This window comes from Pleurodeles waltl, chromosome 12 (genome assembly GCF_031143425.1).
Source record: "Pleurodeles waltl isolate 20211129_DDA chromosome 12, aPleWal1.hap1.20221129, whole genome shotgun sequence".
NCBI classification, from domain to species: Eukaryota; Metazoa; Chordata; class Amphibia; order Caudata; family Salamandridae; genus Pleurodeles; species Pleurodeles waltl.
This window is the reverse complement of record NC_090451.1, coordinates 12,482,821-12,510,480: the sequence shown is the minus strand read 5'-3', so window position 1 is coordinate 12,510,480 and position 27,660 is coordinate 12,482,821. Positions and strand designations below refer to the sequence as shown.

The window sequence follows — 27,660 nt, the reverse complement described above, 5'->3', positions numbered from 1 at the left end:
GAAGTGCACAGGGGCCGGAGTAGCTGCAAAAGTCACGGTTCCCAGCAATGCAGCCCAGTGAGGTGAGGCAAGGACTTACTTCCACCAAACTTGGACTGAAGAGTCACTAGACTGTGGGGGTCACTTGGACAGAGTCGCGGGATTCGAGGGACCTCGCTCGTCGTGCTGAGAGGAGACCCAAGGGACCGGTAATGCAGCTTTTTGGTGCCTGCGGTTGCAGGGGGAAGATTCCGTCGACCCACGGGAGATTTCTTCGGAGCTTCTGGTGCAGAGAGGAGGCAGGCTACGCCCACAGCATGCACAAGCAGGAAAACAGTCGAGAAGGCGGCAGGATCAGCGTTACAGAGTTGCAGTAGTCGTCTTTGCTACTATGTTGCAGTTTTGCAGGCTTCCAGCGCGATCAGCAGTCGATTCCTTATCAGAAGGTGAAGAGAGAGATGCAGAGGAACTCGGCTGAGCTCATGCATTCGTTATCTAAAGTTTCCCCAGAGACAGAGACCCTAAATAGCCAGAAAAGAGGGTTTGGCTACCTAGGAGAGAGGATAGGCTAGCAACACCTGAAGGAGCCTATCAGAAGGAGTCTCTGACGTCACCTGGTGGCACTGGCCACTCAGAGCAGTCCAGTGTGCCAGCAGCACCTCTGTTTCCAAGATGGCAGAGGTCTGGAGCACACTGGAGGAGCTCTGGACACCTCCCAGGGGAGGTGCAGGTCAGGGGAGTGGTCACTCCCCTTTCCTTTGTCCAGTTTCGCGCCAGAGCAGGGCTAAGGGGTCCCCTGAACCGGTGTAGGCTGGCTTATGCAGAATTGGACACCTCTGTGCCCAACAAAGCATTTCCAGAGGCTGGGGGAGGCTACTCCTCCCCTGCCTTCACACCATTTTCCAAAGGGAGAGGGTGTCACACCCTCTCTCAGAGGAAGTTCTTTGTTCTGCCATCCTGGGCAGGCCTGGCTGGACCCCAGGAGGGCAGATGCCTGTCTGAGGGGTTGGCAGCAGCAGCAGCTGCAGTGAAACCCCAGGAAGGGCAGTTTGGCAGTACCAGGGTCTGTGCTACAGACCACTGGGATCATGGGATTGTGCCAACTATGCCAGGATGGCATAGAGGGGGCAATTCCATGATCATAGACATGTTACATGGCCATATTCGGAGTTACCATTGTGAAGCTACATATAGGTAGTGACCTATATGTAGTGCACGCGTGTAATGGTGTCCCCGCACTCACAAAGTTCAGGGAATTGGCTCTGAACAATGTGGGGGCACCTTGGCTAGTGCCAGGGTGCCCTCACACTAAGTAACTTTGCACCTAATCTTTACCAGGTAAAGGTTAGACATATAGGTGACTTATAAGTTACTTAAGTGCAGTGTAAAATGGCTGTGAAATAACGTGGACGTTATTTCACTCAGGCTGCAGTGGCAGGCCTGTGTAAGAATTGTCAGAGCTCCCTATGGGTGGCAAAAGAAATGCTGCAGCCCATAGGGATCTCCTGGAACCCCAATACCCTGGGTACCTAAGTACCATATACTAGGGAATTATAAGGGTGTTCCAGTAAGCCAATGTAAATTGGTAAAAATGGTCACTAGCCTGTTAGTGACAATTTGGAAAGAAATGAGAGAGCATAACCACTGAGGTTCTGATTAGCAGAGCCTCAGTGAGACAGTTAGTCACTACACAGGTAACACATTCAGGCACACTTATGAGCACTGGGGCCCTGGGTTACCAGGGTCCCAGTGACACATACAACTAAAACAACATATATACAGTGAAAAATGGGGGTAACATGCCAGGCAAGATGGTACTTTCCTACACACCCGTCTCCCCAGGCTCTCAGTCTAGCACCTGTCTCTCAATGTCTCAATCTAGCACCTGTCTCTCCAGGGTCTCAGTCTAGCACCCGTCTCTCAATGTCTCAATCTAGCACCCGTCTCTCCAGGGTCTCAGTCTAGCACCCGTCTCTCCAGGGTCAGAGTCTAGCACCAGTCTCTCCATGTCTCAGTCTAGGACCCGTCTCTCCAGGGTCACAGTCTAGCACCTGTCTCTCCATGCCTCACTCTAGCACCCGTCTCTCCAGGGTCAGAGTCTAGCACCCGTCTCTCCATGTCTCAGTCTAGCACCCGTCTCTCCAGGGTCATGTGTCTCTTCCCCTCGCAGGTGCTTCTTGCTGAGAGAGATGGAGAAGGAAGAGAAGGAGAAGGTCTGGTACTACACCCAGTTGCAGTGTCTGTCCAAGCGCCTGGGAGAGCTGCCGCACATGGAGACAGTGAGTACACTCTCACAGCAGGGAAGGACTGAGTGCACCCAGAGGCTCTGACTGAGCCCAGAAGGGTCATAAGTCATATAAGATGGAGGTGGTGGGCACGGGGCGGGGGCGCTTACAGTACAATATATTAACACTGGTGGCTGCACTGATACGATCCCCATGACACTCAGTGGTCAGACAGTCGATCGTAGCTCATTCAGGCTGCATAGTCATTCCCTCACACCGCCTGACCCTCTTTCACTCTCGTAAGACAGACCTGGCATGGGTCAGGTGTGTCACACAATACTGCACCAGTCCACAGCAATAAACCACGCATGACCAACTGAACAGGCGTGGAACAACGGTGGAAATCTGACACATGCCACTGGCCAGGGGAGGACTTTAATCTAGTCCACTGCAGGTCCCAGGAAGCCTCACACAGCGGCTCCTTCTGATGTCTCAGTCTATCCCAGACAACGTCCTCACCATTGCTCCCTCCCACCTGTGCTTGGTCAGGTCCTTAAACTTTAAACAAAAAATCTCAGGTTGGACATCCCATAGCAGTGACCGGCTAAGGGGACCATGAAGATACGAAATCCCATAAAGAAATCTGCAAAGCTGCTCAAAGCTGCCAGCTTACTGGAAACCATAAACTGCACCCTTAACTGACTGCTACCCACTGCCCCATGGCATAGCTGCACCTCTAACTAACTGCTAACTACTGCCCCATGACATAACTACACGTCTAAGTGCTACCCACTGTCCCATGACATAACTACACCTCTAACTAACTGCTAACCACTGCCCCATGACATAACTACACGTCTAAGTGCTACCCACTGTCCCATGACATAACTACACCTAAAACTGCTATCCACTGTCCCATGACATAACTACACCCCTAACTGCTAACCACTGCCCCATGGCATAGCTGCACCTCTAACTAACTGCTAACCACTGTCCCATGACATAACTACACCTCTAACTAACTGCTAACCACTGTCCCATGACATAACTACACCTCTAACTGCTACCCACTGTCCCATGACATAACTACACCCCTACCTGCTAACCACTGTCCCATGGCATAGCTGCACCTCTAACTAACTGCTAACCACTGCCCCATGACATAACTACACCTCTAACTAACTGCTAACCACTGTCCCATGACATAACTACACCTCTAACTAACTGCTAACCACTGTCCCATGACATAACTACACCTCTAACTGCTACCCACTGTCCCATGACATAACTACACCTCTAACTAACTGCTATCCACTGCCCCATGACATAACTACACGTCTAAGTGCTACCCACTGTCCCATGACATAACTACACCTCAAACTGCTACCCACTGCCCCATGGCATAGCTGCACCTCTAACTAACTGCTAACCACTGTCCCATGACATAACTACACGTCTAAGTGCTACTCACTGTCCCATGACATAACTACACCTCTAACTAACTGCTAACCACTGCCCCATGACATAACTACACGTCTAAGTGCTACCCACTGTCCCATGACATAACTACACCTAAAACTGCTACCCACTGTCCCATGACATAACTACACCCCTAACTGCTAACCACTGCCCCATGGCATAGCTGCACCTCTAACTAACTGCTAACCACTGTCCCATGACATAACTACACCTCTAACTAACTGCTAACCACTGTCCCATGACATAACTACACCTCTAACTGCTAACCACTGTCCCATGACATAACTACACCTCTAACTAACTGCTAACCACTGCCCCATGACATAACTACACGTCTAAGTGCTACCCACTGTCCCATGACATAACTACACCTAAAACTGCTACCCACTGTCCCATGACATAACTACACCCCTAACTGCTAACCACTGCCCCATGGCATAGCTGCACCTCTAACTAACTGCTAACCACTGTCCCATGACATAACTACACCTCTAACTAACTGCTAACCACTGTCCCATGACATAACTACACCTCTAACTAACTACTAACCACTGTCCCATGACATAACTACACCTCTAACTGCTAACCACTGTCCCATGACATAACCTCTAACTGCTACCCACTGTCCCATGGCATAACTGCACCTCTAACTAACTACTACCCACTGTCCCATGACATAACTGCACCTCTAACTAACTACTAACCACTGTCCCATGACATAACTACACCTCTAACCACTGTCCCAAGACATAACCGCACCTCTAACTGCTAACCACTGCCCCATGATATAACCTCTAACTAACTGCTACCCACTGTCCCATGACATAACTACACCTCTAACTAACTGATACCCACTGTCCCATGACGTACCTGCACCTCTAACTGCTACCCACTGTCCCATGACATAACTACACCTCTAACTAACTGCTAACCACTGTGCCATGACATAACTGCACCTCTAACTAACTACTAACCACTGTCCCATGGCATAACTGCACCTCTAACTGCTAACCACTGTCCCATGACATAACTGCACCTCTAACTAACTGCTACCCACTGTCCCGTGACATAACTACACCTCTAACTAACTGCTACCCACTGTCCCATGACATAACTACACCTCTAACTAACTGCTAACCACTGTCCCATGACATAACTGCACCTCTAACTAACTGCTAACCACTGTCCCATGACATAACTGCACCTCTAACTAACTGCTACCCACTGTCCCATGACATAACTACACCACTAACTGCCACCCACTGTCCCATGACATAACTACACCTCTAACTGCTAACCACTGTCCCATGACATAACTACACCTCTAACTAACTGCTACCCACTGTCCCATGACATAACTACACCTCTAACTAACTGCTGCCCACTGTCCCATGACATAACTGCACCTCTAACTAACTGCTTACCACTGTCCCATGACATAACTGCACCTCTAACTAACTGCTAACCACTGTCCCATGACATAACTACACCTCTAACTAACTGCTAACCACTGTCCCATGACATAACTGCACCTCTAACTAACTGCTGACCACTGTCACATGACATAACTACACCTCTAACTAACTGCTAACCACTGTCCCATGACATAACTGCACCTCTAACTAACTGCTGACCACTGTCCCATGACATAACTACACCTCTAACTGCTACCCACTGTCCCAGGACATAACTGCACCTCGGACTAACTGCTAACCTCTGTCCCATGACATAACTGCACCTCTAACTAACTGCTGACCACTGTCCCATGACATAACTACACCTCTAACTAACTGCTACCCACTGTCCCATGACATAACTGCACCTCTAACTAACTGCTGACCACTGTCCCATGACATAACTACACCTCTAACTGCTACCCACTGTCCCAGGACATAACTGCACCTCGGAGGTCATAACACCTGTGTGAAATTCCCACAGAGGATCAAAAACAAAGACAGCACTCCCAACTACACACTGTACACAGTGTAATTTGCTGCTCATGGAGACGAGCTCTTCAGCTCCCCACATAGTGGTAGTAAGCGCTGTATGAATGTTGCAGTAAAATAGTGTACCTTCTCACACAACTCTTGGTGCACCTAACCTTCTGTTTCCCTTTCTCCATCTACTCTTCCTGTCCCACTTCTGTTTACTTGTTACTGCCTCCATCACTCTGTCCCCTCCCCCTCCATTGCTGTCCCCTTCCCCCAATCCACCCCTCTGTCCCCTTCCCCTCCATCGCTCTCGGTTCCCCTTCCCCTCCATCGCTCCCTGTCCCCTTCCCCTCCACCGCTCTATCCCCTTCCCCCACTCCACCCCTCTGTCCCCTCCCCCTCCATCGCTCTCTGTCCCGTTCCCCTCTATCTCTCTGTCCCCTCCCCCCCATTGCTGCCCCGTTATCCTCCTTCACTTGGTCCCGTTCCCCCACTCCACCCCTCTGTCCCCTTCCCCTCCACCGCTTTGTCCCCTTCCCCTTCACCGCTCTGTCCCCTTCCCCTCCATCGCTCTCTGTCCCCTTCCCCTCCATCGCTCTCTGTCCCCTTCCCCTCCATTGCTCTGTCCCCTTCCCCTCCATCGCTCTCTGTCCCCTTCCCCTCCATCGCTCTGTCCCCTTCTCCTCCACCGCTCTGTCCCCTTCCCCTCCCCCGCTCTGTCCCCTTCCCCCACTCCACTGCTCTGTCCCTTCCCCTCCACCGCTCTGTCCCCTTCCCCCACTCCACTGCTCTGTCCCTTCCCCTCCACCACTCTGTCCCCTTCCCCTCCACTGCTCTGTCCCTTCCCCTCCACCGCTCTGTCCCCCTCCCCTCCATTGCTCTGTCCCCCTCCCCTCCACCGCTCTGCCCCTTCCCCCCTCCACCGCTCTGTCCCCTTCCCCTCCACCACTCTGTCCCCTTCCCCTCCATCGCTCTCTGTCCCCTTCCCCTCCACCGCTCTGTCCCCTTCCCCCACTCCATTGCTCTGTCCCCTTCTCCTCTACTGCTCTGTCCCCTTCCCCTCCACCACTCTGTCCCCTTCCTCCCTCCACTGCTCTGTCCCCTTTCCATCCACTGCTCTGTCCCCTTCCCCCACTCCACCGCTCTGTCCCCTTTCCCTCCACCGCTCTGTCCCCTTCCCCTCCACCGCTCTGTCCCCTTCCCCTCCACCGCTCTGTCCCCTTCTCTTTCTCCCCTTTCTGCCCACCTCCTTCTCTGCCCCCCCCAGTTCTCCATGCAGATGGACCTCGTCCGGCAGCAGCTGGAGTTCGAGGCCCGGCACATCCGCTCCCTGCTGGAGGAAAGGTTCGGGACCTCGGATGAGATGGTGCAGAGGGCGCAGGTAAAGTCCGGCTCTGATTACTGCCCCAGAGGGCCTCCCTGCTGCCTCTGACCCCCTACTGCCCCCTCACGCCCCCTCTTGGCATGCACCCACCCTGCTTCCTCTCTGGCGCAGCTCACGACAGCCTCCTGTTCAATTACCCTGCACTTTCACCCTCACCATCAGCTCTGCCCCTCATCCTGCTACCCCACCCCCATTATTGTCTCTGGCACCAAAACTGCACTCAGCCTCACACTACACTCAGATGCACACTGCACTCTGACAACCTACCCACCTTCACTGCACTCTGACAACCCACCCCACCCCACCTTCAGCTTCACTACACTCTGATCACCCATCCTACCTTCATCTTCACTGCACTCTAACAACCCACCCAACCTTCAACTTCACTGCACTCTGACAACCCACCCCACCTTCACCTTCACTGCACTCTGACAACCCACCCACCTTCACTGCACTCTGAAAACCCACCCCACCCCACCTTCAGCTTCACTCACTCTGATCACCCATCCCACCTTCAGCTTCACTGCACTCTAACAACCCACTCCACCTTCATCTTCACTGCACTCTGACAACCCACCCCACCTTCAGCTTCATTGCACTTTGACAGCCCACCCACCTTCAGCTTCACTGCACTCTAGCACCCCACCCCACCTTCACACTGCACCCTGACAACCCAACCCACCTTCAGCTTCACTGCACTCTGACCACCCATCCCACCTTCAGCTTCACTGCACTCTGACAACCCACCCACCTTCAGCTTCACTGCACTCTAACACCCCACCCCACCTTCACACTGCACTCTGACAACCCACCCACCTTCAGCTTCACTGCACTCTGACAACCCACCCCACCTTCAGTTTCAATGCACTCTGACCACCCATCCCACCTTCAGCTTCACTGCACTCTAACAACCCACCCCACCTTCATCTTCACTGCACTCTGACAACCCACCCCACCTTCAGATTCACTGCACTCTGACAACCCACCCCACCCCACCCCACCTTCAGCTTCATTGCACTCCGACAGCCCACCCACCTTCACTGCACTCTAACACCCCACCCCACCTTCACACTGCACTCTGACATCCCACCCCACCTTCAGCTTCACTGCACTCTGACCACCCATCCCACCTTCAGCTTCACTGCAATCTGACAACCGACCCACCTTTATCACTGCACTCTGACAACCCACCCACCTTCAGCTTCACTGCACCCTGACAACTCACCCACCTTCAGCTTCACTGCACTCTAACACCTCACCCCACCTTCACACTGCACTCTGACAACCCACCCCACCTTCAGCTTCACTGCACTCTGACCACCCATCCCACCTTCAGCTTCACTGCACTCGGACAACCCACCCCACCTTCAGCTTCACTGCACTCCGACAGCCCACCCCACCTTCAGCTTCCCTTCACTCTGACAACCCACCACACCTTCACACTGCACTCCCAGGATCACCCTGCACTCTGAAAAGCCACCCCACCTTCAGCTTAACTGCACTCTGACAACCCACCCCACCTTCACACTGCACTCTGACCACCCACCCCACCTTCAGCTTCACTGCACCCTGACAACCCACCCCACCTTCACACTGCACTCTGACACCCCACCTTCATCTTCACTGCACTCTGACAAACCACCCCACCTTCAGCTTCACTGCACTCTGACAACCCACCCCACCTTCATCTTCATTGCACTCTGACAGCCCACCCACCTTCAGCTTCGCTGCACTCTAGCACTCACCTTCACACTGCACCCTGACAACCCACCCACCCCACCTTCAGCTTCACTGCACTCTGACCCCCCATCCCACCTTCAGCTTCACTGCACTCTGACAACCCACCCCACCTTCAGCTTCACTGCACTCTGACAACCCACCCAGCTTCATCACTGCACTCTAACAACCCACCCACCTTCAGCTTCACTTCACTCTGACAACCCACCCACCTCCAGCTTCACTGCACTCTAACACCCAACCCCACCTCCACACTGCACTCTGACAACCCACCCACCTTCAGCTTCACTGCACTCTGACAACCCACCCCACCTTCAGCTTCACTGCACTCTGACCACCCATCCCACCTTCATCTTCACTGCACTCTAACAACCCACCCCACCTTCATCTTCACTGCACTCTGACAACCCACCCCACCTTCAGCTTCACTGCACTCTGACAACCCACCCTACCTTCACCTTCACTGCACTCTAACACCCCAACCCACCTTCATACTGCACTCTGACAACCCATCCCACCTTCAGCTTCACTGCACTCTGACCACCCATCCCACTTCCAGCTTCACTGCACTCTGACAACCCACCCCACCTTCAGCTCCACTGCACTCTGACAACCCACCCACCTTTATCACTGCACTCTGACAACCCACCCACCTTCAGCTTCACTGCACTCTGACAACTCACCCACCTTCAGCTTCACTGCACTCTAACACCCCACCCCACCTTCACACTGCACTCTGACAACCCACCCCACCTTCAGATTCACTGCACTCTGACTACCCATCCCACCTTCAGCTTCACTGCACTCGGACAACCCACCCCACCTTCTGCTTCACTGCACTCTGACAACCCACCCCACCTTCACACTGCACTCTGACCACCCACCCCACCTTCAGCTTCACTGCACCCTGACAACCCACCCCACCTTCAGTTTCACTGCACTCTGACAACCCACCCCACCTTCAGACTGCACTCTGACAACCCAACCCACCTTCACACTGCACTCTAAGGATCACCCTGCACTCTGACAACCCACCCCACCTTCATCTTCACACTGCACTCTAAGGGTCACCCTATACTCTGACAGCCCACCCCACCTTCAGCTTCACTGCACTCTGACAACCCACCCCACCTTCTGCTTCACTGCACTCTGACAACCCACACCACCTTCACACTGCACTCTGACCACCCACCCCACCTTCAGCTTCACTGCACCCTGACAACCCACCCCACCTTCAGTTTCACTGCACTCTGACAACCCACCCCACCTTCAGACTGCACTCTGACAACCCAACCCACCTTCACACTGCACTCTAAGGATCACCCTGCACTCTGACAACCCACCCCACCTTCATCTTCACACTGCACTCTAAGGGTCACCCTGCACTCTGACAGCCCACCCCACCTTCAGCTTCACTGCACTCTAACACCCCACCCCACCTTCACACTGTACTCTGACAACCCACCCCACCTTCAGCTTCACTGCACAGTAACAACCCACCCCACCTTCAGCTTCACTGCACTCTGACAACCCACCCCACCTTCAGCTTCACACTGTACTCTAAGGATCACCCTGCACTCTGACAACCCACCCCACCTTCAGCATCACACAGTACTCCAAGGATCACCCTGCACTCTGACAACTACCCCACCTTCAGCTTCACTGCACTCTAAGGATCACCCTGCACTCTAACAACCCACCCCACCTCCACACTGTACTCTTAGGATCACCCTGCACTCTGACAACCCACCCCCTTCAGCTTCACTGCACTCTGACAACCCACCGCACCATCACACTGTACTCTAAGGATCACCCTGCACTCTGATAACCCATCCCACCTTCAGCTTCACACTGTACTCTAAGGGTCACCCTGCACTCTGATAACCCACCCCACCTTTACACTGTGCTCTAAGGTTCACCCTGCACTCTGACAACCCACCCCACCTCCACACTGTGCTCTAAGGATCACCCTGCACTCTGACAACCCACCCCACCTTCAGCTTCACGCTGTACTCTAAGGGTCACCCTGCACTCTGATAACCCATCCCACCTTCAGCTTCACACTGTACTCTAAGGGTCACCCTGCACTCTGATAACCCACCCCACCTTTACACTGTGCTCTAAGGATCACCCTGCACTCTGACAACCCACCCCACCTTTACACTGTGCTCTAAGGATCACCCTGCACTCTGACAACCCACCCCACCTTCAGCTTCACGCTGTACTCTAAGGATCACCCTGCACTCTGACAACCCACCCCACCTCCACACTGTGCTCTAAGGATCACTCTGCACTCTGATAACCCACCCCCCCTTCAGCCTCACACTGCACTCTAAGGATCACCCTGCACTCTGATAACCCACCCCACCTTTACACTGTGCTCTAAGGATCACCCTGCACTCTGACAACCCACCCCACCTCCACACTGTGCTCTAAGGATCACCCTGCACTCTGACAACCCATCCCACCTTCAGCTTCACACTGTACTCTAAGGATCACTCTCCACTCTTACAACCCACCCCACCTTCAGCTTCACACTGTACTCTAAGGATCACTCTCCACTCTTACAACCCACCCCACCATCAGCATCACACTGTACTCTAAGGGTCACCCTGCACTCTAACAACCCACCCCACCTCCACACTGTACTCTAAGGATCACCCTGCACTCTGACAACCCACCCCACCTCCACACTGTACTCTAAGGATCACTCTCCACTCTTACAACCCACCCCACCATCAGCATCACACTGTACTCTAAGGGTCATCCTGCACTCTGAAACCCACCCCACCATCAGCATCACACTGCACTCTAAGGATCACCCTGCACTCTGACAACCCGCACCACCATCAGCTTCACACTGCACTCTGAGGATCACTCTCCACTCTTACAACCCACCCCACCATCAGCTTCACACTGCACTCCAAGGATCACCCTGCACTCTGACAACCCACCCCACCATCAGCGTCACACTGTACTCTAAGGATCACCCTGCACTCTGACAGTGCACCCCACCTTCAGCTTCACTGCACTCTGACAACCCACCCCACCTCCACACTACCAATCAATCAATCTGTTTCTGTAAAGTGCAGCTGCTCCCCTGTGAGGGTCTCAAGGCGCTGGGGGGAGGGGCCTCATCCACATAGCCATGCGTTGAGGTTCTTCCTGAAGATAGTGAGCGCCGGGCTTTGTCTGAGGTTCAGGGGGAGGTTGTTCCAGCTCTTTGCTATACTCTAAGGCTCACGCTCCTCATTGCTATGCACTGAGCCTCTCTGTGTACCCTCAGTCGTACACTACACTCTCAACCTCGCCCAGCAATCTGAGCCTCACTCAGCACTCTTACCTTATCCTGAACTCTCAGCCTCTCACTGCACTCTGCACCCTGAGCCTCACCTACATTCTGTGATCCATCCCTACAGATACGAGCCTCCCGCCTAGAACAGATTGAGAATGAACTGGTGGGAGCCCAGGAAGGCACGCAGAAAACGGAGCCTCAGGTACTTGCCCCAGTCCGTCACTGTATCTGCCCCAGTTGCTGTCCCTGTGCCTGCCCTTGTGTCTGCATCTGTGTGCCCCAAGGCTGTCACTCTGTCTGCTTTGTGCCCCCCGTATCTGCCTCTCTCTGGTCCTAGCGCCTGCCCTTGTGTCTGCCTCTGTGTGCCCCAAGGCTGTCACTCTGTCTGCTTTGTGCCCCCCGTATCTGCCTCTCTCTGGTCCTAGCGCCTGCCCTTGTGTCTGCCTCTGTGTGCCCCAAGGCTGTCACTCTGTCTGCTTTGTGCCCCCTGTATCTGCCTCTCTCTGGTCCTAGCGCCTTTCCTTGTGTCTGCCTCTGTGTGCCCCAAGGCTGTCACTCTGTCTGCTTTGTGCCCCCCCTGTATCTGCCTCTCTGTGGTCCTAGCGCCTGCCCTTGTGTCTGTCTCTGCCCCTGTCTCTGATTCTGTGTCTTCTTCTGTACTTGCCCGTGTCTATCCTTGTCTCCATCATTGCGCCTGCCCTGTACATCCCTGTTTGTCCCAATGCCTGCCTTTTTCAGGTCGAGCCTAGGCAGCACGCATGCCCTGTCTTCAAGACATGATGGTCCATATTTATACTTTTTTAGCGACGCATTTGCGTCGTTTTTTTACGCAAAATCGGCGCAAACTTACAAAATTCAATTGTATTTTGTACGTTTGCACCGATTTTGCGTCAAAAAACCACGCACATGCAGCACTAAAAAAGTATAAATATGGGCCGATGTATTTAGTCTATGGGCTTTACCCACACCCACTATTGCCACTTGTTCTTTGTTGTGCTTCTCGTAAATGCTTCCTTTTTCTTGGGGCATTTTTCTAAATGTCCCTCCTTTGTGTGCTTAGTTCCCTTAGTTTTTGTTGGCCATCACACTACATTCATGTGCGTTCACACTTCCCCTGTTACACTGTGTGACGGCCCCTCCTCCCGCCTCGGCATTGCTGCCTTAGTGTTCTTTATATTGTCCAAAGCAATGTGTTCGCAGCACACCAGTGAAACACCGTGTTTAGAAAGGCACCGGAAGGTTCAGGTTTCGTTTGTTCTTGTACCTCAGCTCGGGGATACTTCATTTATGTTGCGTGTTTGTCACCCTCCGGCAGAGACACACTCATCTACTTTCAGTCTTCCTCATTCTAAGTCCTCTCGGCAGTGCTGCAGCTGCTTCTCTGGTCCCAGTGCTAATTCCTCATTCTAAGTCCTCTCAGCAGTGCTGCAGCTGCTTCTCTGGTCCCAGTGGTAATTCCTCATTCTTAGTCCCGTAGACAGTGCTGCAGCTGCTTCTCTGGTCCCAGTGGTAATTCCTCATTCTAAGTCCTCTAGGCAGTGCTGCTAGTGCTTCTCTGGTCCCAGTGGTAATTCCCCATTCTAAGTTCCCTAGGCAGTGCTGCCGCTGCTTCTCTAGTACCAGTGGTAATTCCTCATTCTAAGTCTTCTAGGCAGTGCTGCAGCTGCTTCTCTGTTCCCGGTGATAATTCCTCATTCTAAGTCCTCTAGGCAGTGCTGCAGCTGCTTCTCTGGTCCCAGTGGTAATTCCTCATTCTAAGTCCTCTAGGCAGTGCTGCAGCTGCTTCTCTAGTACCAGTGGTAATTCCTCATTCTAAGTCCTCTCGGCAGTGCTGCAGCTGCTTCTCTGTTCCCGGTGGTAATTCCTCATTCTAAGTCCTCTAGGCAGTGCTGCAGCTGCTTCTCTTGTCCCGGTGGTAATTCCTCATTCTAAATCCTCTAGGCAGTGCTGCAGCTCCTTCTCTGGTCCCGGTGGTAATTCCTCATTCTAAGTCCTCTAGGCACTGCTGCAGTTGCTTCTCTAGTACCAGTGGTAATTCTTCATTCTAAGTCCTCTCGGCAGTGCTGCAGCTGCTTCTCTGGGCCCAGTGGTAATTCCTCATTCTAAGTCCTGTAGACAGTGCTGCAGCTGCTTCTCTGGTCCCGGTGGTAATTCCTCATTCTAAGTCCTGTAGACAGTGCTGCAGCTGCTTCTCTGGTCCCTGTTGTAATTCCTCATTCTAAGTCCTCTAGGCAGTGCTGCAGCTGCTTCTCTAGTACCAGTTGTAATTCCTCATTCTAAGTCCTCTAGGCAGTGCTGCAGCTGCTTCTCTGGTACCAGTGGTAATTCCTCATTCGAACTCCTCTAGGCAGTGCTGCAGCTGCTTCTCTGGTCCCAGTGGTAATTCCTCATTCTAAGTCCTGTAGACAGTACTGCAGCTGCTTCTGTGGTCCCGGTGGTAATTCCTCATTCTAAGTCCTCTAGGCACTGCTGCAGCTGCTTCTCTAGTCCCAGTGGTAATTCCTCATTCTAAGTCCTCTAGGCAGTGCTGCAGCTGCTTCTCTAGTACCAGTGGTAATTCCTCATTCTAAGTCCTGTAGACAGCGCTGCAGCTGCTTCTCTGGTCCCAGTGGTAATTCCTCATTCTAAGTCCTGTAGACAGTGCTGCAGCTGCTTCTCTAGTACCAGTGGTAATTCCTCATTCTAAGTCCCCTAGGCAGTGCTGCAGCTGCTTCTCTAGTCCCGGTGGTAATTCCTCATTCTAATTCCTCTAGGCAGTGCTGCAGCTGCTTCTCTAGTGCCAGTGGTAATTGCTCATTCTAAGTCCTCTAGGCAGTGCTGCAGCTGCTTCTCTGGTCCCAGTGGTAATTCCTCATTCTAAGTCCTCTAGGCAGTGCTGCAGCTGCTGCTCTGGTCCCGGTGGTAATTCCTCATTCTAAGACCTCTAGGCAGTGCTGCAGCTGCTTCTCTGGTCCCGGTGGTAATTCCTCATTCTAAGTCCTCTAGGCAGTGCTGCAGCTGCTTCTCTGGTCCCAGTGGTAATTCCTCATTCTAAGTCCTGTAGACAGTGCTGCAGCTGCTTCTCTAGTACCAGTGGTAATTCCTCATTCTAAGTCCTCTAGACAGTGCTGCAGCTGCTTCTCTAGTACCAGTGGTAATTCCTCATTCTAAGTCCTCTAGGCAGTGCTGCAGCTGCTTCTCTGGTACTAGTGGTAATTCCTCATGCTAAGTCCTCTAGGCACTGCTGCAGCTGCTTCTCTGGTCCCAGTGGTAATTCCTCATTCTAAGTCTTCTAGGCAGTGCTGCAGCTGCTTCTCTGGTACCAGTGGTATGTCCTCATTCTAAATACTCTAGGCAGTGCTGCAGCTGCTTCTCTGTTCCCAGTGGTAATTCCTCATTCTAAGTCCTCTAGGCAGTACTGCAGCTTCTTCTCTGGTCCCGGTGGTAATTCCTCATTCTAAGTCCTCTAGGCAGTGCTGCAGCTGCTTCTCTGGTCCCGGTGGTAATTCCTCATTCTAAGTCCTCTAGGCACTGCTGCAGCTGCTTCTCTAGTACCAGTGGTAATTCCTCATTCTAAGTCCTCTCGGCAGTGCTGCTAGTGCTTCTCTGGTACCAGTGGTAATTCCTCATTCTAAGTCCTCTCGGCAGTGCTGCAGCTGCTTCTCTGGGCCCAGTGGTAATTCCTCATTCTAAGTCCTGTAGACAGTGCTGCAGCTGCTTCTCTGGTCCCGGTGGTAATTCCTCATTCTAAGTCCTCTAGGCAGTGCTGCAGCTGCTTCTCTAGTACCAGTGGTAATTCCTCATTCTAAGTCCTCTCGGCAGTGCTGCAGCTGCTTCTCTGGGCCCAGTGGTAATTCCTCATTCTAAGTCCTGTAGACAGTGCTGCAGCTGCTTCTCTGGTCCCGGTGGTAATTCCTCATTCTAAGTCCTCTAGGCAGTGCTGCTAGTGCTTCTCTGGTACCAGTGGTAATTCCTCATTCTAAGTCCTCTCGGCAGTGCTGCTAGTGCTTCTCTGGTACCAGGGGTAATTCCTCATTCTAAGTCCTCTAGGCAGTGCTGCTAGTGCTTCTCTGGTCCTAGTGGTAATTCCCCATTCTAAGTTCTCTAGGCAGTGCTGCCGTTGCTTCTCTGGTCCCAGTGGTAATTCCTCATTTTAAGTCCTCTAGGCAGTGCTGCAGCTGCTTCTCTGGTCCCAGTGGTAATTCCTCATTCTTAGTCCCTTAGACAGCGCTGCAGCTGCTTCTCTGGTCCCAGTGGTAATTCCTCATTCTAAATCCTCTAGGCAGTGCTGCAGCTGCTTCTCTAGTACCAGTGGTAATTCCTCATTCCAAGTCCTCTAGGCAGTGCTGCAGCTGCTTCTCTGGTCCCAGTGGTAATTCCTCATTCTACGTCCTCTAGGCAGTGCTGCAGTTGCTTCTCTAGTACCAGTGGTAATTCCTCATTCTAAGTCCTGTAGACAGTGCTGCAGCTGCTTCTCTAGTACCAGTGGTAATTCCTCATTCTAAGTCCTCTAGGCAGTGCTGCAGCTGCTTCTCTAGTGCCGTTGTAATTCCTCATTCTAAGTCCTCTAGGCAGTGCTGCAGCTGCTTCTCTGGTACCAGTGGTAATTCCTTATTCTAAGTCCTCTAGGCAGTGCGTCCTCTAGGCAGTGCTGCAGCTGCTTCTCTGGTCCCAGTGGTAATTCCTCATTCTAAGTCCTGTAGACAGTGCTGCAGCTGCTTCTGTGGTCCCGGTGGTAATTCCTCATTCTAAGTCCTCTAGGCACTGCTGCAGCTGCTTCTGTGGTCCAGTGGTAATTCCCCATTCTTAGTCCTGTAGACAGCGCTGCAGCTGCTTCTCTGGTCCCAGTGGTAATTCCTCATTCTAAGTCCTCTAGGCAGTGCTGCAGCTGCTTCTCTGGTCCCAGTGGTAATTCCTCATTCTAAGTCCTCTAGGCAGTGCTGCAGCTGCTTCTCTAGTACCAGTGGTAATTCCTCATTCTAAGTTCCCTAGGCAGTGCTGCAGCTGCTTCACTAGTAACAGTGGTAATTCCTCATTCTAAGTCCTCTCGGAAGTGCTGCAGCTGCTTCTCTGGTACCAGTGGTATGTCCTCATTCTAAATCCTCTAGGCAGTGCTGCAGCTGCTTCTCTGGTCCCGGTGGTAATTCCTCATTCTAAGTCCTCTAGGCAGTGCTGCAGTTGCTTCTCTGGTCCCGGTGGTAATTCCTCATTCTAAGTCCTGTAGGCAGTGCTGCAGCTGCTTCTCTGGTCCCAGTGGTAATTCCTCATTCTAAGTCCTCTAGGCAGTGCTGCAGCTGCTTCTCTAGTACCAGTGGTAATTCCTCATTCTAAGTCCCCTAGGCAGTGCTGCAGCTGCTTCTCTAGTACCAGTGGCAATTCCTCATTCTAAGTCCTCTCGGAAGTGAGGCAGCTGCTTCTCTGCTACCAGTGGTATGTCCTCATTCTAAATCCTCTAGGCAGTGCTGCAGCTGCTTCTCTGGTCCCGGTGGTAATTCCTCATTCTAAGTCCTCTAGGCAGTGCTGCAGCTGCTTCTCTGGTCCCGGTTGTAATTCCTCATTCTAAGTCCTCTAGGCAGTGCTGTAGCTGCTTCTCTGGTCCTGGTGGTAATTCCCCATTCTAAGTCCTCTAGACAGTGCTGGAGCTGCTTCTCTAGTACCAGTGGTAATTCCTCGTTCTAAGTCCTCTAGGCACTGCTGCAGCTGCTTCTCTGGTCCCAGTGGTAATTCCTCATTCTAAGTCCTGTAGACAGTGCTGCAGCTGCTTCTCTGGTCCCAGTGGTAATTCCTCATTCTTAGTCCCGTAGACAGTGCTGCAGCTGCTTCTCTAGTACTAGTGGTAATTCCTCATTCTAAGTCCTCTCGGCAGTGCTGCTAGTGCTTCTCTGGTACCAGTGGTAATTCCTCATTCTAAGTCCTCTAGGCAGTGCTGCTAGTGCTTCTCTGGTCCCAGTGGTAATTCCCCATTCTTAGTCCTGTAGACAGAGCTGCAGCTGCTTCTCTGGTCCCAGTGGTAATTCCTCATTCTAAGTCCTCTAGGCAGTGCTGCAGCTGCTTCTCTGGTCCCAGTGGTAATTCCTCATTCTAAGTCCTGTAGACAGTGCGGCAGCTGCTTCTCTGGTACCAGTGGTAATTCCTCATTCTAAGTCCTCTAGGCAGTGCTGCTAGTGCTTCTCTGGTCCCAGTGGTAATTCCCCATTCTTAGTCCTGTAGACAGCGCTGCAGCTGCTTCTCTGGTCCCAGTGGTAATTCCTCATTCTAAGTCCTCTAGGCAGTGCTGCAGCTGCTTCTCTGGTCCCAGTGGCAATTCCTCATTCTAAGTCCTCTAGGCAGTGCTGCAGCTGCTTCTCTGGTACCAGTGGTAATTCCTCATTCTAAGTCCTCTAGACAGTGCTGGAGCTGCTTCTCTAGTACCAGTGGTAATTCCTCATTCTAAGTCCTCTAGGCAGTGCTGCAGCTGCTTCTCTAGTACAAGTGGTAATTCCTCATTCTAAGTCCTCTAGGCACTGCTGCAGCTGCTTCTCTGGTCCCAGTGGTAATTCCTCATTCTAAGTCCTGTAGACAGTGCTGCAGCTGCTTCTCTAGTACCAGTGGTAATTCCTCATTCTAAGTCCTCTAGGCAGTGCTGCAGCTGCTTCTCTAGTGCCAGTTGTAATTCCTCATTCTAAGTCCTCCAGGCAGTGCTGCAGCTGCTTCTCTAGTACCAGTGGTAATTCCTCATTCTAAGTCCTCTCGGCAGTGCTGCAGCTGCTTCTCTGGGCCTAGTGGTAATTCCTCATTCTAAGTCCTGTAGACAGTGCTGCAGCTGCTTCTCTGGTCCCGTTGGTAATTCCTCATTCTAAGTCCTCTAGGCAGTGCTGCTAGTGCTTCTCTGGTACCAGTGGTAATTCCTCATTCTAAGTCCTCTCGGCAGTGCTGCTAGTGCTTCTCTGGTACCAGTGGTAATTCCTCATTCTAAGTCCTCTAGGCAGTGCTGCTAGTGCTTCTCTGGTCCCAGTGGTAATTCCCCATTCTAAGTACTCTAGGCAGTGCTGCCGTTGCTTCTCTGGTCCCAGTGGTAATTCCTCATTCTAAGTCCTCTAGGCAGTGCTGCAGCTGCTTCTCTGGTCCCAGTGGTAATTCCTCATTCTTAGTCCCGTAGACAGCGCTGCAGCTGCTTCTCTGGTCCCAGTGGTAATTCCTCATTCTAAATCCTCTAGGCAGTGCTGCAGCTGCTTCTCTAGTACCAGTGGTAATTCCTCAATCCAAGTCCTCTAGGCAGTGCTGCAGCTGCTTCTCTGGTCCCAGTGGTAATTCCTCATTCTACGTCCTCTAGGCAGTGCTGCAGTTGCTTCTCTAGTACCAGTGGTAATTCCTCATTCTAAGTCCTGTAAACAGTGCTGCAGCTGCTTCTCTAGTACCAGTGGTAATTCCTCATTCTAAGTCCTCTAGGCAGTGCTGCAGCTGCTTCTCTAGTGCCAGTTGTAATTCCTCATTCTAAGTCCTCTAGGCAGTGCTGCAGCTGCTTCTCTGGTACCAGTGGTAATTCCTCATTCTAAGTCCTCTAGGCAGTGCGTCCTCTAGGCAGTGCTGCAGCTGCTTCTCTGGTCCCAGTGGTAATTCCTCATTCTAAGTCCTGTAGACAGTGCTGCAGCTGCTTCTGTGGTCCCGGTGGTAATTCCTCATTCTAAGTCCTCTAGGCACTGCTGCAGCTGCTTCTGTGGTCCAGTGGTAATTCCCCATTCTTAGTCCTGTAGACAGCGCTGCAGCTGCTTCTCTGGTCCCAGTGGTAATTCCTCATTCTAAGTCCTCTAGGCAGTGCTGCAGCTGCTTCTCTGGTCCCAGTGGTAATTCCTCATTCTAAGTCCTCTAGGCAGTGCTGCAGCTGCTTCTCTAGTACCAGTGGTAATTCCTCATTCTAAGTTCCCTAGGCAGTGCTGCAGCTGCTTCTCTAGTACCAGTGGTAATTCCTCATTCTAAGTCCTCTCGGAAGCGCTGCAGCTGCTTCTCTGGTACCAGTGGTATGTCCTCATTCTAAATCCTCTAGGCAGTGCTGCAGCTGCTTCTCTGGTCCCAGTGGTAATTCCTCATTCTAAGTCCTCTAGGCAGTGCTGCAGTTGCTTCTCTGGTCCCGGTGGTAATTCCTCATTCTAAGTCCTGTAGGCAGTGCTGCAGCTGCTTCTCTGGTCCCAGTGGTAATTCCTCATTCTAAGTCCTCTAGGCAGTGCTGCAGCTGCTTCTCTAGTACCAGTGGTAATTCCTCATTCTAAGTCCCCTAGGCAGTGCTGCAGCTGCTTCTCTAGTACCAGTGGCAATTCCTCATTCTAAGTCCTCTCGGAAGTGATGCAGCTGCTTCTCTGGTACCAGTGGTATGTCCTCATTCTAAAGCCTCTAGGCAGTGCTGCAGCTGCTTCTCTGGTCCCGGTGGTAATTCCTCATTCTAAGTCCTCTAGGCAGTGCTGCAGCTGCTTCTCTGGTCCCGGTGGTAGTTCCTCATTCTAAGTCCTCTAGGCAGTGCTGTAGCTGCTTCTCTGGTCCTGGTGGTAATTCCCCATTCTAAGTCCTCTAGACAGTGCTGGAGCTGCTTCTCTAGTACCAGTGGTAATTCCTCATTCTAAGTCCTCTAGGCAGTGCTGCAGCTGCTTCTCTAGTACTAGTGGTAATTCCTCATTCTAAGTCCTCTAGGCACTGCTGCAGCTGCTTCTCTGGTCCCAGTGGTAATTCCCCATTCTAAGTCCTGTAGACAGTGCTGCAGCTGCTTCCCTGGTCCCAGTGGTAATTCCTCATTCTTAGTCCCGTAGACAGTGCTGCAGCTGCTTCTCTAGTACTAGTGGTAATTCCTCATTCTAAGTCCTCTAGGCAGTGCTGCTAGTGCTTCTCTGGTCCCAGTGGTAATTCCCCATTCTTAGTCCTGTAGACAGAGCTGCAGCTGCTTCTCTGGTCCCAGTGGTAATTCCTCATTCTAAGTCCTCTAGGCAGTGCTGCAGCTGCTTCTCTGGTCCCAGTGGTAATTCCTCATTCTAAGTCCTGTAGACAGTGCGGCAGCTGCTTCTCTGGTACCAGTGGTAATTCCTCATTCTAAGTCCCCTAGGCAGTGCTGCTAGTGCTTCTCTGGTCCCAGTGGTAATTCCCCATTCTTAGTCCTGTAGACAGCGCTGCAGCTGCTTCTCTGGTCCCAGTGGTAATTCCTCATTCTAAGTCCTCTAGGCAGTGCTGCAGCTGCTTCTCTGGTCCCAGTGGTAATTCCTCATTCTAAGTCCTCTAGGCAGTGCTGCAGCTGCTTCTCTGGTACCAGTGGTAATTCCTCATTCTAAGTCCTCTAGACAGTGCTGGAGCTGCTTCTCTAGTACCAGTGGTAATTCCTCATTCTAAGTCCTCTAGGCAGTTGCTGCAGCTGCTTCTCTAGTACTAGTGGTAATTCCTCATTCTAAGGGGGTCATTCTGACCCTGGCGGTAAATACCGCCAGGGCGGAGGTTGGCAGTAGCACCGCCAACAGGCTGGCGGTGCACCGCCGGGCATTCTGACCGCGGCGGTACAGCCGCGGCCAGAAGCGGAAAGCCGGCGGTGTACCGCCGACTTTCCGCTGCCCATGGGAATCCGCCATGCGCCATGGGGATTCTGACACCGCATACCGCCATCCTGTTCCTGGCGGTTCGCCCGCCAGGAACAGGATGGCGGTATGGGGTGCCGTGGGGCCCCTGGGGGCCCCTGCAGTGCCCATGCCAATGGCATGGGCACTGCAGGGGCCCCCGTAAGAGGGCCCCACAAAGAATTTCAGTGTCTGCTCTGCAGACACTGAAATTCGCGACGGGTGCAACTGCACCCGTCGCACCTTCCCACTCCGCCGGCTCCATTCTGAGCCAGCGTCCTCGTGGGAAGGGTGTTTCCCGCTGGGCTGGCGGGCGGACTTTCGGCGGTCGCCCGCCAGCCCAGTGGGAAACCCAGAATGACCGCCGCGGTCTTTTGACCGCGGTACGGTGTTCTGGCGGTTCCCGCTTGGCGGGCGGCAGTAGAATCACCCCCTAAGTCCTCTAGGCACTGCTGCAGCTGCTTCTCTGGTCCCAGTGGTAATTCCTCATTCTAAGTCCTGTAGACAGTGCTGCAGCTGCTTCTCTGGTCCCAGTGGTAATTCCTCATTCTTAGTCCCGTAGACAGTGCTGCAGCTGCTTCTCTGGTCCCGGTGGTAATTCCTCATTCTAAGTCCTCTAGGCAGTGCTGCAGCTGCTTCTCTAGTACCAGTTGTAATTCCTCATTCTAAGTCCTCTAGGCAGTGCTGCAGCTGCTTCTCTGGTACCAGTGGTAATTCCTCATTCGAACTCCTCTAGGCAGTGCTGCAGCTGCTTCTCTGGTCCCAGTGGTAATTCCTCATTCTAAGTCCTGTAGACAGTGCTGCAGCTGCTTCTGTGGTCCCGGTGGTAATTCCTCATTCTAAGTCCTCTAGGCACTGCTGCAGCTGCTTCTGTGGTCCCAGTGGTAATTCCTCATTCTAAGTCCTCTAGGCAGTGCTGCAGCTGCTTCTCTGGTCCCAGTGGTAATTCCTCATTCTTAGTCCTGTAGACAGCGCTGCAGCTGCTTCTCTGGTGCCGGTGGTAATTCCTCATTCTAAGTGCTCTAGGCAGTGCTGCAGCTGCTTCTCTAGTACCAGTGGTAATTCCTCATTCTAAGTCCTCTCGGCAGTGCTGCAGCTGCTTCTCTAGTACCAGTGGTAATTGCTCATTCTAAGTCCTCTAGGCAGTGCTGCAGCTGCTTCTCTGGTCCCGGTGGTAATTCCACATTCTAAGACCTCTAGGCAGTGCTGCAGCTGCTTCTCTGGTCCCGGTGGTAATTCCTCATTCTAAGTCCTCTAGGCAGTGCTGCAGCTGCTTCTCTGGTCCCAGTGGTAATTCCTCATTCTAAGTGTTGTAGACAGTGCTGCAGCTGCTTCTCTGGTCCCGGTGGCAATTCCTCATTCTAAGTCCTCTAGGCAGTGCTGCAGCTGCTTCTCTAGTACCAGTGGTAATTCCTCATTCTAAGTCCTCTCGGCAGTGCTGCAGCTGCTTCTCTGTTCCCAGTGGTAATTCCTCATTCTAAGTCCTCTAGGCAGTGCTGCTAGTGCTTCTCTGGTCCCGGTGGTAATTCCTCATTCTAAGTCCTCTAGGCAGTGCTGCAGCTGCTTCTCTGGTCCCGGTGGTAATTCCTCATTCTAAGTCCTCTAGGCAGTGCTGCAGCTGCTTCTGTCGTCCCAGTGGTAATTCCTCATTCTTAGTCCTGTAGACAGCGCTGCAGCTGCTTCTCTGGTGCTGGTGGTAATTCCTCATTCTAAGTCCTCTAGGCACTGCTGCAGCTGCTTCTCTGGTCCCAGTGGTAATTCCTCATTCTAAGTCCTCTAGGCAGTGCTGCAGCTGCTTCTCTGGTCCCAGTGGTAATTCCTCATTCTAAGTCCTGTAGACAGCGCTGCAGCTGCTTCTCTGGTCCCAGTGGTAATTCCTCATTCTAAGTCCTGTAGACAGCGCTGCAGCTGCTTCTCTAGTACCAGTGGTAATTCCTCATTCTAAGTCCTCTAGGCAGCGCTACAGCTGCTTCTCTAGTCCCGGTGGTAATTCCTCATTCTAACTCCTCTCGGCAGTGCTGCAGCTGCTTCTCTAGTACCAGTGGTAATTGCTCATTCTAAGTCCTCTAGGCAGTGCTGCAGCTGCTTCTCTGGTCCCAGTGGTAATTCATCATTCTAAGTCCTCTAGGCAGTGCTGCAGCTGCTTCTCTGGTCCCGGTGGTAATTCCTCATTCTAAGACCTCTAGGCAGTGCTGCAGCTGCTTCTCTGGTCCCGGTGGTAATTCCTCATTCTAAGTCCTCTAGGCAGTGTTGCAGCTGCTTCTCTGGTCCCAGTGGTAATTCCTCATTCTAAGTCCTCTAGACAGTGCTGCAGCTGCTTCTGTGGTCCCAGTGGTAATTCCTCATTCTTAGTCCTGTAGACAGCGCTGCAGCTGCTTCTCTGGTGCCGGTGGTAATTCCTCATTCTAAGACCTCTAGGCAGCGCTGCAGCTGCTTCTCTGGTGCCGGTGGTAATTCCTCATTCTAAGTCCTCTAGGCAGTGCTGCAGCTGCTTCTCTAGTACTAGTGGTAATTCCTCATTCTAAGTCCTCTAGGCACTGCTGCAGCTGCTTCTCTGGTCCCAGTGGTAATTCCTCATTCTAAGTCCTCTAGGCAGTGCTGCAGCTGCTTCTCTAGTACCAGTGGTAATTCGTCATTCTAAGTTCTCTTGGCAGTGCTGCAGCTGCTTCTCTGGGCACAGTGGTAATTCCTCATTCTAAGTCCTGTAGACAGTGCTGCAGCTGCTTCTCTGGTCCCGGTGGTAATTCCTCATTCTAAGTCCTGTAGACAGTGCTGCAGCTGCTTCTCTGGTCCCGGTGGTAATTCCTCATTCCAAGTCCTCTAGGCAGTGCTGCAGCTGCTTCTCTAGTACCAGTGGTAATTCCTCATTCTAAGTCCTCTCGGCAGTGCTGCTAGTGCTTCTCTGGTACCAGTGGTAATTCCACATTCTAAGTCCTCTAGGCAGTGCTGCTAGTGCTTCTCTGGTCCCAGTGGTAATTCCCCATTCTAAGTTCTCTAGGCAGTGCTGCCGCTGCTTCTCTAGTCCCAGAGGTAATTCCTAATTCTAAGTCCTCTAGGCAGTGCTGCAGCTGCTTCTCTGGTCCCAGTGGTAATTCCTCATTCTTAGTCCTGTAGACAGCGCTGCAGCTGCTTCTCTGGTCCCAGTGGTAATTCCTCATTCTAAATCCTCTAGGCAGTGCTGCAGCTGCTTCTCTAGTACCAGTGGTAATTCCTCATTCCAAGTCCTCTAGGCAGTGCTGCAGCTGCTTCTCTGGTCCCAGTGGTAATTCCTCATTCTACGTCCTCTAGGCAGTGCTGCAGCTGCTTCTCTAGTACCAGTGGTAATTCCTCATTCTAAGTCCTCTAGGCAGTGCTGCAGCTGCTTCTCTGGTCCCAGTGGTAATTCCTCATTCTAAGTCCTGTAGACAGTGATGCAGCTGCTTCTGTGGTCCCGGTGGTAATTCCTCATTCTAAGTCCTCTAGGCACTGCTGCAGCTGCTTCTGTGGTCCAGTGGTAATTCCCCATTCTTAGTCCTGTAGACAGCGCTGCAGCTGCTTCACTGGTCCCAGTGGTAATTCCTCATTCTAAGTCCTCTAGGCAGTGCTGCAGCTGCTTCTCTGGTCCCAGTGGTAATTCCTCATTCTAAGTCCTCTAGCCAGTGCTGCAGCTGCTTCTCTAGTACCAGTGGTAATTCCTCATTCTAAGTCCCCTAGGCAGTGCTGCAGCTGCTTCTCTAGTACCAGTGGTAATTCCTCATTCTAAGTCCTCTCGGAAGTGCTGCAGCTGCTTCTCTGGTACCAGTGGTATGTCCTCATTCTAAATCCTCTAGGCAGTGCTGCAGCTGCTTCTCTGGACCCGGTGGTAATTCCTCATTCTATGTCCTCTAGGCAGTGCTGCAGCTGCTTCTCTGGTCCCAGTGGTAATTCCTCATTCTAAGTCCTCTAGGCAGTGCTGCAGCTGCTTCTCTGGTCCCGGTGGTAATTCCCCATTCTAAGTCCTCTAGGCAGTGCTGCAGCTGCTTCTCTGGTCCCAGTTTTAATTCCTCATTCTAAGTCCTCTAGATAGTGCTGGAGCTGCTTCTCTAGTACCACTGGTAATTCCTCATTCTAAGTCCTCTAGACAGTGCTGGAGCTGCTTCTCTAGTACCAGTGGTATGTCCTCATTCTAAATCCTCTAGGCAGTGCTGCAGCTGCTTCTCTGGTCCCTATGGTAATTCCTCATTCTATGTCCTCTAGGCAGTGCTGCAGCTGCTTCTCTGGTCCCGGTGGTAATTCTTCATTCTAAGTCCTCTAGGCAGTGCTGCAGCTGCTTCTCTGGTCCCGCTGGTAATTCCCCATTCTAAGTCCTCTAGGCAGTGCTGCAGCTGCTTCTCTGGCCCCAGTGGTAATTCCTCATTCTAAGTCCTGTAGACAGAGCTGCAGCTGCTTCTCTAGTACCAGTGGTAATTCCTCATTCTAAGTCCTCTAGACAGTGCTGGAGCTGCTTCTCTAGTACCAGTGGTAATTCCTCATTCTAAGTCCTCTAGGCAGTGCTGCAGCTGCTTCTCTAGTACTAGTGGTAATTCCTCATTCTAAGTCCTCTAGGCAGTGCTGCAGCTGCTTCTCTGGTCCCAGTGGTAATTCCTCATTCTAAGTCCAGTAGACAGTGCTGCAGCTGCTTCTCTGGTCCCAGTGGTAATTACTCATTCTTAGTCCTGTAGACAGCGCTGCAGCTGCTTCTCTGGTCCCAGTGGTAATTCCTCATTCTTAGTCCCGTAGAAAGAGCTGCAGTTGCTTCTCTGGTCCCAGTGGTAATTCCTCATTCTAAGTCCTGTAGACAGCGCTGCAGTTGCTTCTCTGGTCCCAGTGGTAATTCCTCATTCTTAGTCCTGTAGACAGCGCTGCAGTTGCTTCTCTGGTCCCAGTGGTAATTCCTCATTCTTAGTCCAGTAGACAAGGCTACTAGCTGCTTCTCTGGCCCCAGTGGTAATTCCTCATTCTAAGTCCTCTAGGCAGTGCTGCAGCTGCTTCTGTGGTCCAGTGGTAATTCCTCATTCTAAGTCCTCTGGACAGTGCTGCAGCTGCTTCTCTGGGCCCAGTGGTAATTCCTCATTCTAAGTCCTCTACGCACTGCTGATAGTGCTTCTCTGGTCCCAGTGGTAATTCCTCATTCTAAGTCCTGTAGGCAGTGCTGTAGCTGCTTCTCTGGTCCCAGTGGTAATTCCTCATTCTAAGTCACCTAGGCAGTGCTGCAGCTGCTTCTCTGGTCCCAGTGGTAATTCCTCATTCTAAGTCCTGTAGACAGCGCTGCAGTTGCTTCTCTGGCCCTAGTGGTAATTCCTCATTCTAAGTCCTCTAGGCAGTGCTGCAGCTGCTTCTGTGGTCCAGTGGTAATTCCTCATTCTAAGTCCTCTGGACAGTGCTGCAGCTGCTTCTCTGGGCCCAGTGGTAATTCCTCATTCTAAGTCCTCTAGGCACTGCTGATAGTGCTTCTCTGGTCCCAGTGGTAATTCCTCATTCTAAGTCCTTTAGGCAGTGCTGCAGCTGCTTCTCTGGTCCCAGTGGTAATTCCTCATTCTAAGTCCTCTAGGCAGTGCTGCAGCTGCTTCTCTGGTCCCAGTGGTAATTCCTCATTCTAAGTCCCCTAGGCAGTGCTGCAGCTGCTTCTCTGGTACCAGTGGTAATTCCTCATTCTAAGTCCTCTCGGAAGTGCTGCAGCTGCTTCTCTGGTACCAGTGGTATGTCCTCATTCTAAATCCTCTAGGCAGTGCTGCAGCTGCTTCTCTGGACCCGGTGGTAATTCCTCATTCTATGTCCTCTAGGCAGTGCTGCAGCTGCTTCTCTGGTCCCAGTGGTAATTCCTCATTCTAAGTCCTCTAGACAGTGCTGCAGCTGCTTCTGTGGTCCCAGTGGTAATTCCTCATTCTTAGTCCTGTAGACAGCGCTGCAGCTGCTTCTCTGGTGCCGGTGGTAATTCCTCATTCTAAGACCTCTAGGCAGCGCTGCAGCTGCTTCTCTGGTGCCGGTGGTAATTCCTCATTCTAAGTCCTCTAGGCAGTGCTGCAGCTGCTTCTCTAGTACTAGTGGTAATTCCTCATTCTAAGTCCTCTAGGCACTGCTGCAGCTG

At 52.3% G+C, this 27,660-nt stretch overlaps 1 protein-coding gene across 3 annotated transcripts in view; it reads left to right on the top strand.

The window, feature by feature from the left end:
* The window catches only part of APC2 (APC regulator of WNT signaling pathway 2), a 557,471-nt gene that overhangs the window by 257,196 nt on the left and 272,615 nt on the right, over positions 1 to 27,660 (top strand). For all 3 annotated transcript variants that reach the window (XM_069216408.1, XM_069216411.1, XM_069216410.1), the window contains 3 exons: positions 2,150 to 2,258; positions 6,882 to 6,995; positions 12,155 to 12,232. In XM_069216408.1, coding sequence (XP_069072509.1) covers positions 2,150 to 2,258; positions 6,882 to 6,995; positions 12,155 to 12,232 — 301 coding nt within the window. The remainder of the gene's footprint in view (positions 1 to 2,149; positions 2,259 to 6,881; positions 6,996 to 12,154; positions 12,233 to 27,660) is intronic.